This window comes from Bos taurus, chromosome 2 (assembly GCF_002263795.3).
Source record: "Bos taurus isolate L1 Dominette 01449 registration number 42190680 breed Hereford chromosome 2, ARS-UCD2.0, whole genome shotgun sequence".
Taxonomy (NCBI): Eukaryota; Metazoa; Chordata; class Mammalia; order Artiodactyla; family Bovidae; genus Bos; species Bos taurus.
Genome location: NC_037329.1, coordinates 104,368,973 through 104,381,937, shown reverse-complemented (window position 1 = coordinate 104,381,937; position 12,965 = coordinate 104,368,973). Strand labels below are relative to the sequence as shown.

Sequence of the window (12,965 nt, the reverse complement as noted above, 5' to 3'; positions counted from 1 at the left end):
CAGCCCTGCTCACATGGCAGCTGATGGTGGGAAGGTGAGGTCCTGACTCTGAACTTTGTCTTCTAAGCCAGTGTTCTGCACAGGGCAGCTCAAGAGGAACTAGACAAAAAGATGCAACCCAAGCCCCATATTGGACATATTAAGTCAAGATCTCTGGATGAGAATCTACCCAGGGAATCTGCACCCAGGGAAACAAGCCCCCACGCTGATCTTTGGGCTTCTCAGGTGTCACTAGTGGTAAAGGACCCGCTTGCCAATGTAGGAGACATAAGACATGTGAGTTCAATCCCTGAGTCAGGAAGATCCCTTAGAGGAGGACATGGCAACCCACTCCAGTATTCTTGCCTGGGAAATCCTATGGAAAGAGAAGCCTAGTGGGCTACAGTCCCTAGTGTTGCAAAGAGTTGGACACAACTGAAGCGACTTAGCATGCAGTCAAGCTGATCTTTAAAGCACACTAAGGCTTAAGAGGCATTCTCCCAGGTCTTAAGTTCAGCCTATCAATGAAGCATACCCAAACAGTTCTTTTTCCTGGTGATCTCTCACACGGACACTTGCATTGTCTTGGGAATGATCAAGCTCTCCATCTGAGGTCAGAATAGAGTGCTTTGGGGCACAGAAATCACAGGCACCATTACTGAGTGCCCTATGTATGAGTTACCAATTGCTGTGGAACAAATTACTCCAAAACTTAATATGCTTCTAACATTTGGGGACACTTTTCTGCTCACTAGAAACCCCTTGAGAGAAATGGGGTAAAGTAACATGAGTCATGAGCAGGAATAGGAGAGAAAATCTCCATTTCAAATTATTCCTTATTAGTGTCGCAAATTATTCCTTATTATCCCTTATTGGACAAGGAGGCTGAGATATTGGTTAAGCTGGGGCTGTAATATTACTCTAGATTCTTAAAATCCACAATTGAAAGAGTCATGGTAACAATGGCTATGCTCATGGTCAGGGTGGTCATAATCCATTCAGCAAATATGTATCGAGCAGCTACTACTACATGTCATCACTGACCTAAGCACATGGGATCAAAATGGACCAAAGCCAAAACATTAAAACAAGACAAAGCAAAACCCTCCCTTGCCCCATGGAGCTTAAATTCTAGGAGAGGAAATGGAAGGAAATGATCCTATCATCTCACTCCCTGTTTGAAACATTTCCTTTTCAAGAGTTCTTAGTCCTGAGGGAATTAGTCTCCACCAAGTGCCGAAGTTCAAATGAGAGATTCCTTAACTTCATCTCTTCAAAGACTTGAAGGTGAATATCAACTCAAAATGCTTACAAGCAGGGAAACGGACTTTGGTTGAGAGGTAAATGTCTCTATAGATGTGTGTTGGAGTGGGGGTTGTGACAACAGAGAGGGGGCTTAAAACAACTACATTTATCTCACAGTTTGCATCAGTCAGGAATTCAGGCACAGCTTAGTCGGATCCTCCAGAGAAGGCAATGGCACCCCACTCCAGTACTCTTGCTTGGAAAATCCCATGGACGGAGGAGCCTGTTAGGCTGCAGTCCATGGGGTCGCTAAGAGTCGGACATGACTGAGCGACTTCACTTTCACTTCTTACTTTCATGCATTGGAGAAGGAAATGGCAGCCCACTCCAGTGTTCTTGCCTGGAGAATCCCAGGGACGGGGGAGCCTGGTGGGCTGCCGTCTATGGGGTCTCACAGAGTCGGACACGACTGAAGTGACTTAGCATAGCATAGCATAGTTGGGTCCTCAGGTTCTTTCATGAGGCTGTAATCAAGATGTTAGCCAGACTCAAGGCTCAGCTGGTGAAGGACTTGATTCCAAGCCCACTCATGTGATTATTGGCAATCAGTTCCTTGTGGGCTGTTGGACTCAGGGCCTTGGTTCCTTGCTGGCTATTGGCTGGAGGCTGTCTGTCCTCAGTTCCTTGCCACATGGGCCTCTCCATGGTGCACCTCACAATGTTGCATCTGATTTCCATCAGAGTGAGCAGGTGAGAAGAGCCAGCGAGAGAATGACAGCAAGAGGCGAGTCACAGTCTTGATCTCTGAAGTGACATTCCATCACTTTGACTATATTCTATTTATTAGAAACAAGTCATTAAGTCCAGCCCACACTCCTATACAAGGGCATGAGTACCAGGAAGTGGGGAGCATTAGGGCCCCTTTTAGAAGCTGCCTGCCACACGTTAGCCCTCATTTTGAACTATCTTTTGACATGGGACACAGTATGACAGACAATAAGTATATGGGATTCTATATGGCCCTTGGAAGCTTAATTTAAAAGGCAGTGTTGCATCATAAGAAGAACATACACTTTAGGCCTCAATCAGAATCTTGCCTTTGCTGATCACCAACTGTATATAACTTTAAACTTTGTTTTTCTGAGCCTTGGTTTTCTTATTCACAAAGTATGGAAAATACCTACCACCTAAGGAGTTTTGAGGATCAAAAAGTCACTTGGGCAAGGCACTTGTTAAAATGCAGATTCTCAGGTTGCTCCCCAAGAAATTCATGTGCAGTAGACTTGGGGCAGCTCTTAAGAATTTCTATTTTAAAAAATTTGTTAACTTTTAATTTCATATTGGGGTATAGCCAATTAACAATGTAGTTTCAGGTGGATAGCAAAGGGACGCAGCCATACATACACATGTATCCATTATCCCCCAAACTCCCCTCCCATCCAGGCTGCCACATAAAGGAATTTCTACTTTTAATAAGTACATTTGCAAAAGATGTGTGGCTTGGTATATGATAGCTATTAATAATCTGCATGATAACAGTAATTCTGCAATTATTCTTGAGGAACTATAAAGGGACTATGTATTTAATGGCACCCCACTCCAGTACTCTTGCCTGGAAAATCCCATGGACGGAGGACCCTGGAAGGCTGCAGTCCATGAGGTCGCTAAGAGTCAGACACGACTGAGCAACTTCACTTTGACTTTTCACTTTCATGCATTGGAGAAGGAAATGGCAACTCACTCCACTATTCTTGCCTGGAGAATCCCAGGGACGGGGGGAGCCTGGTGGGCTGCTGTCTATGGGGTCGCACAGAGTTGGGCACAACTGAAGCGACTTAGCAGCAGCATGTATTTAAACTGAATTAATGGAAAGCAAACTGTATTGAGGATTAGAAGATGTGTAAGTTCTAGCCCTTACTTTGCTATTGGATCTTAGGCACAGAGTCACCTAATCTTTTTCCCCCTAGCCTCTGTAAAATGCCTTCCACCCTGAGTACTCTGTCTAGGAAAAGAAACAATAGCTACTAGATGGCATCCTTTTAGGGCTCCCCTGGTTGCTGAAAAAAGTGCAATGGCCTCTGTAATAAGTCTTTTCTGAATCTCTGCATCTCCTAATATTTCTTCCTGAAGACTATTCCTTTGAGCCTCTCATTCTTCTACTCTTTTAATTCATATGACCCCCAGCATCCCTGTATGTAATGAAATATATCTGAAAACAACCTCGTTTAAAAGAATAAATCTATTAAGGAGCTGAGAACTTTCTGGCGTGAAATGAAAAATATTGATTGCTTCTCACCTGTTAGCAGTGAAATCCCATCCAGTTAATTAACCTGCTAAGAGATAAAGTTTATTTCTGCCCTTCACCTTCAGCTCCAAATCTTTAAAACCATTAAAACAAGTACCTGGTCAATGAATAAATCTTCTCCCAGAGTGGCATTCAGGGCCTTCTGTAATCTGGATTCAGTCTACCTTTCTAACTTTACTTCTAGCTACTTACCTTCAAGCAACTTCCACTCCAGGCAAATGGAAGAATCAAATTATTTCAGCATTCCCATTGCCAGAAATATACTTCCCTCCTCTGAATTCTACATATTAACTCAGTTCAAATGTCACTTCTTAAAAAAAAGCTTTCCTACAGCTCTGGCATCTCTACCTCCTCCCACCTCTCCTAACTGCTGCCAGGGTGTAAGCATTAATTACCACCTATTTCTAAACATTTTTCAAAATTTGAATACCTTTGTAGTATTTATTACTTTATAACTTATATTATGATTTTGTATAAGTTTATAGTACTAGACCTTAAAGGATTCAGTTTCAATCAATTCATTTCTATGTTCCCCACATCTTCCAACACAATGCCTTACTTATAATTGGTGTTTAGTAAATGTTTTTTTTGAATGCTTAAATGGAGACCCATTGATCTATGACTTTAATTCTTAAGGGGCTCACAACTACTGTTTCATCATCAGTATCAGAAGAATCTGACTCAGTGAGGCATTTTTCAAGATTTACATTATGTTCAAAACAGAACTTTCAAGCTTTCCAGGTTTTTTGAAAACAGTCTTGTTGCTTCCCACCCTTAGCAGCTTTCTGTTTCTAGAAATCTTTTTTGCTGTCAGTGAAAGAGTTGGAAAAGACAGTCTTCTTATGGATATCACCCCTTTCAATGACTCTGAGTAAAGCTTCTTATGGCTTTTGTATCTCCTGCCCCAATTTATTTCCATGACATACTTGGAACCAGTGTTTTATTGGCATAAAATCCTGAAACTCAGCTTCGGGTAAAACAGATATTCAGTCATGTATGAGAGCATTCACACAGGTGTGTGTAGGATAAAGAGGAAAAATATGATAGCTTCACTGAAACAAAAAGGCCATCCATCACTCGTTCATTTTCTTTTTAATTTTTATTTTTAATTTAAAAACAATTAAAATTTTTCTGAAACATTCATTTTCTTGATCACCCAGAAGACTTTAGGTGCCTTCAAGGATTCTTGCCTTCAAGGATTTCTGAGTCTTATAAAGGGAGATCGCTCAGTCGTGTCCGACTCTTTGCAACTCCATGGACTGTAGCCTACAAGGCTCCACTGTCCATGGGATTTTCCAGGCAATAGTACTGGAGTGGATTGCCATTTCCTTTTCCAGGGAACTTCCCGACCCAGGGATCAAACCCGGGTCTCCCACATTGTAGACAGATGCTTAACCCTCTGAGCCACCAGGGAAGTCGAATATATGATGAAATCATTATTAAAGACTAATTTGCACAACGTCAGAGGCAAGCACAAGGTAATGTGGAGCACAGAGAGTTTTCTTTGAGATAAGATGGATTTTTTTAAGCAAAGAAAATCTTTTCTGTAGCACAGTAGTCATGTTCATATCAATAAAATACATATTATTTTGGAGTTGTTAACAGCACCATCCTCTTCCAACTACTCACCTTGGCCCAGGTGTCAGCATCTGTGGTGGGTTCTGAGGCATGATTCAAGCAAGTAGCCACCCCGGGTTAACCAAGACCCATACTTAAATCCTTGCTCCTTAGAACTTGTAGGAAAGAATCATTGAAGGAGATGGCAGCAAAGGGATAGTTTTCTTGTGACTCATAGGGCTGTCAATGATATTTTGAAACAGAGGTTTTTGCATGCTACTCTGTCTATGGCTCCAACATTTTTAAAGGAGATGACTCATTGGGATAGTTTGTCCAAGTCTGTGACCTTGGCTTTGTGTGTGCGCACACACACACACACACATGCATGGAGGCTGAAGACAGAGGGATTAGTTATGAGGAAAGGCAAGAAAGAAATCCTAAGTTTTAAATGACCAAAGCCCACAGCTGCTAAGTACTGAGTATTTGTACAGACCACTTTAAATTTTCCTTTTTCTTCACATTTAAGGACACTTTTCTATTCACTAGCAACTCATTGAGAAGGATGGAGTAGGATGACATGAGTCAGAAGTAGAAATAAGAGAGGAAATTAACATCCATCTCTAATTATTTCTTGTCAGTGGCTCAGTGAAAGGCTCAAATAGAGGGGAAGCTGGAGACATTGGTTAAGATGAGGCTGTAATATTGCTCTGGATTCTTATGATTACAATTGAAAGAGGTCTATGGCTTGGAGTAATGATGGTTTTAGGCTTTCCTGATGGGAAATAGATGGGGAAACAGTGGAAACAGTATCAGATTTTATTTTTTGGGGCTCCAAAATCACTGCAGATGGTGATTGCAGCCATGAAATTAAAAGATGCTTACTCCTTGGAAGGAAAGTTATGACCAACCTAGATAGCATATTCAAAAGCAGAGACATTACTTTGCCAACAAAGGTCCGTCTACTCAAGGTTATGGTTTTTCCAGTGGTCATGTATGGATGTGAGAGTTGGACTGTGAAGAAAGCTGAGCACTGAAGAATTGATGCTTTTGAACTGTGGTGTTGGAGAAGACTTGAGAGTCCCTTGGACGGAAAGGAGATCCAACCAGTCCATCCTAAAGGAGATCAGTCCTGGGTGTTCATTGGAAGGACTGATGCTAAAACTGAAACTCCAATACTTTGGCCACCTCATGCGAAGAGTTGACTCGTTGGAAAAGACACTGATGCTGGGAGGCATTGGGAGCAGGAGGAGAAGGGGACGACAGAGGATGAGATGGCTGGATAGCATCACCGACTCGATGGACATGAGTTTGAGTGAGCTCCGGGAGTTGGTGATGGACAGGGAGGCCTGGCTTGCTGCAGTTCATGGGGTCACAAAGAGTTGGAAACAACTGAGCGACTGAACTGAACTGATGGCTCCAATGGTAAAGCATCTACCTGCAGTTAAGAAGACCTGGGTTTAATCCCTGAGTCAGGAAAATACCCTGGAGAAGAAAATAGCAATCCATTCCAGTATTCTTGTCTGGGAAATTCCACAGACAGAGGAGCCCGGCAGGCTACAGTCCATGGGGTTGCAGAGTCAGATACAACTGAGCAACTAACACAAATGACTTTGGTGAAAGTGGTCATAATCCACTCAACAAATATGTATTAAGTACCTGCCACATGCTATCATTGACCTAGGTGCATAGAATTTAAATGGACCCAGAAAAATTTCTGTCTAGAAATTTATATTCTAGAAAAAACTGGCAAAAATGGTGTTAGCATCTCTCCCTGTTAGAAATATTTTCTTCTCATGAGTTCCTAGTCATGTGAGGGACTTAGTATCCATCAAGTCCCAGCATCAGTGCAAGAATCACAAAAATTTCTGTCTTTCAAAGTTTGCAGACTGGTATCTGCTTAAAATGTTTATATGAGCAGGGAAATGGGACTCTGGTTGAGATGTAGAAGTCTCTGTGTATGTGAGTTGAGGGGGCAGTAACAGTGTACAGCGGGAAGAAATTCTATAGCGGTGCCAACCACACTGATACACTCTCCCAAGCTGGGGGCAAATGTACGAGTTAGTACCCGAATGCTCCCCTCCACCCCACTTGCCTTTCTCTCTCTTCCACCACTTTGCTCCCTCCTCCTTTCCTTCCTAAATCCCTCCTTCTCCTTCCTTCCTTTTGGCCTGGTCCCTCCCCATCCCCTTCCCTCGAACAGTGCTTCCCTTCTCCCCTCTCTCCTTCTCCCTCTAGTCTCTTTCCCTCCTCAATCCCTCCCCGGCGTCTGCGTCAGGCCCCCACTTGCGTGACGCTCTGGGTCTGGGTGGGAGCTGTCCACTCGCCTAGGGTGCTGAATGCAGCAGCGGCGGTGGAGAGAGCTGAGAGCCGATTCTCTGCTCCAGGAACCTTGCTTCCAGACCTCGGACGGTCAGCTCACCGCCTGCCACCTCCCTTCCAGCACCACCCCTTTGGGAACTGAGCCAGGGGGGCAGCAGTCGCGGCGGGCGGGTGCTGAGCAACGGCGGAAGACGAGACAACACCTGGCAGCAGCCTGGAATCTGATTTGCTTCCTCTCGCCTTTTCAAAGAGATATATTTATACATGGTTTTTGGGGAGTCGCGAGGACCCAGCCGGAGTCAAGTGCTGGCTACCTCCCACCTCGGCCACGCTGCTTCGTTCCCCCCTCCCCACCCTTAGCTGGTACTGCAAACAAGCCTTACCTCGTTGCTTCTACGAAGAGAGGTAGCAACAGCGAGCCCAGCCAGCTAGAGGCAGCGGAGAGGAGGGAGGGGTTGGGAGGGGGGGCGCGCAGAGAGCCGACCGAGGCCGCCCTTGGTGGGGGTAGCAGGGGCAGAGCTGCCGTGAAGACCCGGCAGCCGCCCTTCTCCGCCCCCACCCCTCTAGAAGCGCTCTTTCCTGATTATTTGAGAACCGAATTATTCTTATTTCATTAGTATTATTTCATTTTTTATTACCCTTACTCCTCACTCCCCAGCCGCCCCCACCCCTACGCCTGCCTCGCCTCTGGTTGCATGGCAGCGCTGCCTGGGCTCGGGGGCTCAGAGCTGGCCCCCCGGGAAGGAGGAGGAGGCGGAGGATCATGAAGCCGGGAGTCTTGGCCGCGTCGGACGGCGAGCTGCAGCCAGAGGACGAGCCGGAGCGGCCCCCGCCCCGGAGACACCGGGACGCCACCGACAAGCAGTCACCGCCGCCGCCACAGCAGCATCGGTGGCCGCGGGCAGATCCGGAAAGAGAGAAGGAGGGCGACAGCGGCCCAGAGGAGCAACCCGAGAAGGCGAGGCCACTCACCCGCCCGGACCTGCCCTTCTACCGCCCCTTGCCCCTCGCCCCAAGGGACCTTTGATGGAGCCAGGGAAGAGGGCCGAGGGTTTACAGACTGCCACAGGGCTGGGCAGGGGGTTCTGATCATGTAACTACTCCCCCTAGTTCTCTCCCACACGCACGCCCCTCTTCTCTACCCCTTATCTCTGCTTCACTGCCTCCCACTCCCCAAACACACACCCTTCCTCTAGCCAGGATCTTAACGCTCAGGAAGGAGGTGGCTCTGCAAGGGTTAAACGATCTTTTCTGTTTTTCCCTTTCTTTTCCCCGTCCCCAGTCCCTGATTTTCCCACCTCTCTTCTCCTAATTGGCTTTCCCCTCTTCTGTGCAGCCCTTCCGCTGCAGAGGCAAAGCACAAGCCCCTTGCCCAGTATCACCTGGATCCCTTCCCCACCACCCACTGCTCTCTTAAAAACAACTCTGGTGCTTCTGGAGGTTAATTGCCCCAGTTTTCTGCCCAGGAGAATTGAAACTTCTCCCAACCTCCTCTCTTCCCCTCCTCACCTCCCCCAGGCCCTCAAAACCAACCTCCTGCTACCTAAGGGAAACTCTCTTTTCTCTCTAGCACACGCAGTCCTCAATTCTTCACTGAGCTAGTTTGCTCTAAGCCCAGCTCAGTACACTCCAAATTTTATTGATAACCTTCCTCACCCTTTTATATGAAGAAATTTCCCACTCCCTGGGAATTTGAGAAAAACCCAATAAGCCTCTTCCCAGGGAACTTTCTAACAGTCAGACTTTGATCTCAAGGCCCTAACAGCCCATCCTCAACTTTTTTTTCTATCCCCCTGCCTGTACCAGTGCTACCAGGTCAAAAGCAAAGAGGGAGACACGCTGAAAGCTTAAGGTTTGGGTAGAGGTAGGAGGGGCAAGACGATTTTTTTGGGCTGTCCAGGTAGAGTTCAGGACCAGTGACTCTCAGTTGCCAGTCCTGGGAGTCATTTATTTGCTACTTGGAGGGGATATAAGAGGAGCCAGCAAGAACGAAGACTCCCTCCATCATAACACAGATACACTGTGGACCCCCCAGACCATCCTATCCTCCGCAAAGACTCTACCTGCCCCTACCGGGCCCTCTGCTTCCACTGGGCACATGCTGATGCCCCTGAGTGGGCTGCTCCGGTGGTGGTGGTGCTGCTGTGCCTGGTACTGCTGTGGATTGTGCACCCCAGCTCCCCAGATGTTGCGCCACCAGGGTCTACTCAAGTGCCGCTGCCGTATGCTCTTCAATGACCTGAAGGTTTTCCTCCTGCGGCGCCCCCCTCCAGCGCCCCTGCCCATGCACGGAGAACCCCAGCCCCCTGGTTTGGCGGCCAACAACAACACCCTTCCGGCTCTGGGTGCCGGGGGGTGGGCAGGCTGGAGGGGCCCTCGAGAAGGGGTGAGCAGGGAGACCCCTCCCCTGCCACCTCCACCGCCTTTGCCACCTTCTGTGGAAGATGACTGGGGTGGCCCAGCCACAGAGCCACCTGTCTTGCTGCTCAGCAGTGCCTCATCAGATGACTTCTGTAAAGGGAAGGCTGAGGATCGCTACTCACTGGGAAGCAGCCTGGACAGTGGCATGAGGACCCCACTCTGCCGCATCTGCTTCCAGGGGCCGGAACAGGTGAGACCCTTCTCCCCTTTTCCTACTCACCTACTTGCCCTATGCTGTCTCTAGCAGGAGGACTGTAAGCTTTAAGGGATCCCCAGTGATGTTTCATGTGGTTAAATTTTCCCAGAGGTTTCTGGTGCCTGGTGGAGCCTGTTTTGCATTTTCCTTCCATATGTTCGATTCCATCCCAAAATTCCATAAGCATCCTCAGAGGGGAAGATTTGGAAGTTGGAAGGGATGAAATGAAGGAACTTGGTGGTACATTCATGCTTGTTGCCAAGATATCCTTGTATCTGATTTGTCGTTAGTGACATTTCCCCAGACTGTCTTCAGTTCCAGATTCAAACTTCTTCTCTCTCTGATAGTGTATGGAGATCTTGTCCTTAACAGCCTACATCTGTTTCTTCCCTTTGAGATGATCCCCTCCCATATTATATTGACATCCTTGGCAGTGTGTTTTAGTTACTGAGGAGGAAATGGAGAGGGTTTGTAAGTTTGTGAAGATTATACAGTTTGCTAATACACTTCTTGTCAGACTCAAGTTTTTCTAGGTTGAAAGTGTTAGGTAAATAGGGTGAGAGGGAGTTTAAGCAAAGTGGAGAAGGAAATAGGGAGTCTGATTATAACTATTCCCCTTGGCAGGTCTGAAAGCACATGAACTTAGAAAGTCCCTTAAACTCTCCCCATCCGGATAGAGATGCCAAGTACCTTATGGACCAGAGTCTTCCCAAGGCCAAGGGGTCTCCCTACCCCGACACATTCATATTTTCAAAGACATACTCACACCACCCCTTCTAGCCCCATTTTCAATCTAGTGTCTGCAGTGCTGGAGAATATGTGCACATTCTTCTGGAATCATAAATTGTGGCAACACAGTTCTGGCCCACAGAATCCCAGATAAGAAAGGTTCACCTGAAAATCTGACTTAGTGATGCTGGAGAAGGAACATTCAGTTGCACCCTGGGCAGGGCTATATGGTCACACATCAGCCCCTTCTTCACCAGCTTCCCTAAAGTGGGGGTCAGGCTTCTGGGTGCTCCTACGACAAGTGATGGTGTACTAGGATGACATGCTGCTGCACCCTCTAGTTTCTGTTGAAGGCTTTGTCTTTGAGAGACAGGCTTCGCGGACATTTTCATTCATCTCGTGTTTGCCTGGAATGAGCAGGGCACTTCAGGACAGAAAATGACTGGGGCCATGGCCCAGGCATTATGAGAGGAAGTGATGTTGATCTCAGTGTGAATAAATGTCTCTGAGAGGCTGAGAGCAGGGTTCCTCCTTTTGTGACTGGAGTGGGTTGCCATTCCCTTCTCCAGGGGATCTTCCCTACCCTGGGAATTGAACCCAGGTTTCTTGCATTGCAGGCAGATTCTTTAGCACCTGAGCCACCAGGGAAGCCCTTTTTTGACTAGGATTGCCAAAAAGTCCCAACTGGACTGCAGCCTAGAGCCAAAGACTCCTGTTCAGCAGGAAGGTCCAGGTGCCTGCTCAGTGCCCCTCTTCCAGGGCTGGGCATCCAGTGCAGACACAAGGAGGAGTGGCACAGCTGAGAGCAGGAAGTGTGTTTCACTTTGGGCTGCTCCCAGTCAGCATCTGTCCCCATTAGAAGCCCCGTCTTCTCAAAAAATAAAGAGAGAGAGAGAGAGAGAGACTTATTTCTTCTCCTGTATGCCTGGTTCAGGTCTGAATGTCACAGGGGCACTGGGAGTGTGGCTTCTGGCAAGAATATGCTTGTCTCTAGCAAACAACAGGGCTTGGAACCTGTTCTGGATGGTATCTATCTGCTGTGTGAACTCCTTCAATTTCTTTATTCCCCAGGGTCCCTTTTCCAACTTCTGTGATTTAAAAGAACCTTTTTCTATTCCCCACATTTCCTTATAAGTATGTTGAGAGGATCCAGAAGATAATGAGCCTGAAAATGACTTGAAAGGGATTAATATATAATGACATATATTTTGCTTATGGTAAAGCAATATTTTGTTTAAAAAAAAATTCTTAGGAATACTGTGAAATACCCTTAAGTGACATAAGGTCTGGTTGAAGGTTAGGAGCTTTCCTTTCTTGTTTGTTATTTTTATAGTGTGTCACAAATAAAGCATGGAGTGGAAAAAAAAAAAAAGCTAGCCCCAATAAAGAAATGAGCTCTATTATTATGTGAGAGGGATGGGAGATAGTGTGGATACTAAGTCTGGATCAAATCAGGCACCCTCTGCATATGATTATTATGTTTTGAGGTTTTGCTTTATTTGGGCAGGAGCCAGGAGATTTTAATGGGGTTGTGTTATACTAGAAACAAGAGTCGCATGTGTTAGATGTGAACACATTTTCCCACTTTTTGCTTGTTTTTCTTCACAGGATTTCAGTGAGGAAGGGAGACAAAGGGGAGGAGATGGGGAAAACTCTCTAGAGAAAGAAGAAAGAGAAGTCAGACACAGGCAGAAAGTGAAAAGCTGAGATTTCAGTATTTTGTTTTCTGTTCAGGGAGGGAGCTGTCCAGCAATTGTTCACACGTGGACTTGCAGCTAATGCAGACAGTCTGCAATCTCAGTAGCTGAATGTCTTGGTCTTTCCTCTGACCAGACAAAGGAACTGAACAGCTCCTCGGTCACTTGCCACTACTCCAGGGGCTAAAAGGATGCCAAAGCTGAAAACCTGGTCTCTTCCTGCCAAAGGCTTAAAATGTATGTGGTGAGGGGCAGGCAACTGAAGGATCCAACAAGTTCCAAATTCATATATATCTCTAAAGGACTTAGTATTTATTCATTCACACATGCATATATTTAACAAATGTTTGTTGGGCACCTACAGCATGCCAGATATTGTTTCAGACCCTGGGTTTCCAGGAGAGAACAACACAGATGAGATCTCTGGTCTCCTGAAGCTAATGTTCAAGTGAAGATGCAGAAATAGACAAGTAAACTAGCAGACAAAAAAAGTGATAAAGTGATTTCAGATGGTGTT

At 46.3% G+C, this 12,965-nt stretch overlaps 1 protein-coding gene across 1 annotated transcript in view; it reads left to right on the top strand.

Moving 5' to 3' along the window:
- The first annotated feature begins 9,503 nt into the window (after positions 1-9,503).
- Positions 9,504-12,965, top strand: part of MARCHF4 (membrane associated ring-CH-type finger 4) — a 113,205-nt gene continuing 109,743 nt past the window's right edge. Inside the window, exon 1 of the mRNA NM_001205491.1 lies at positions 9,504-10,016. Coding sequence (NP_001192420.1) covers positions 9,504-10,016 — 513 coding nt within the window. The remainder of the gene's footprint in view (positions 10,017-12,965) is intronic.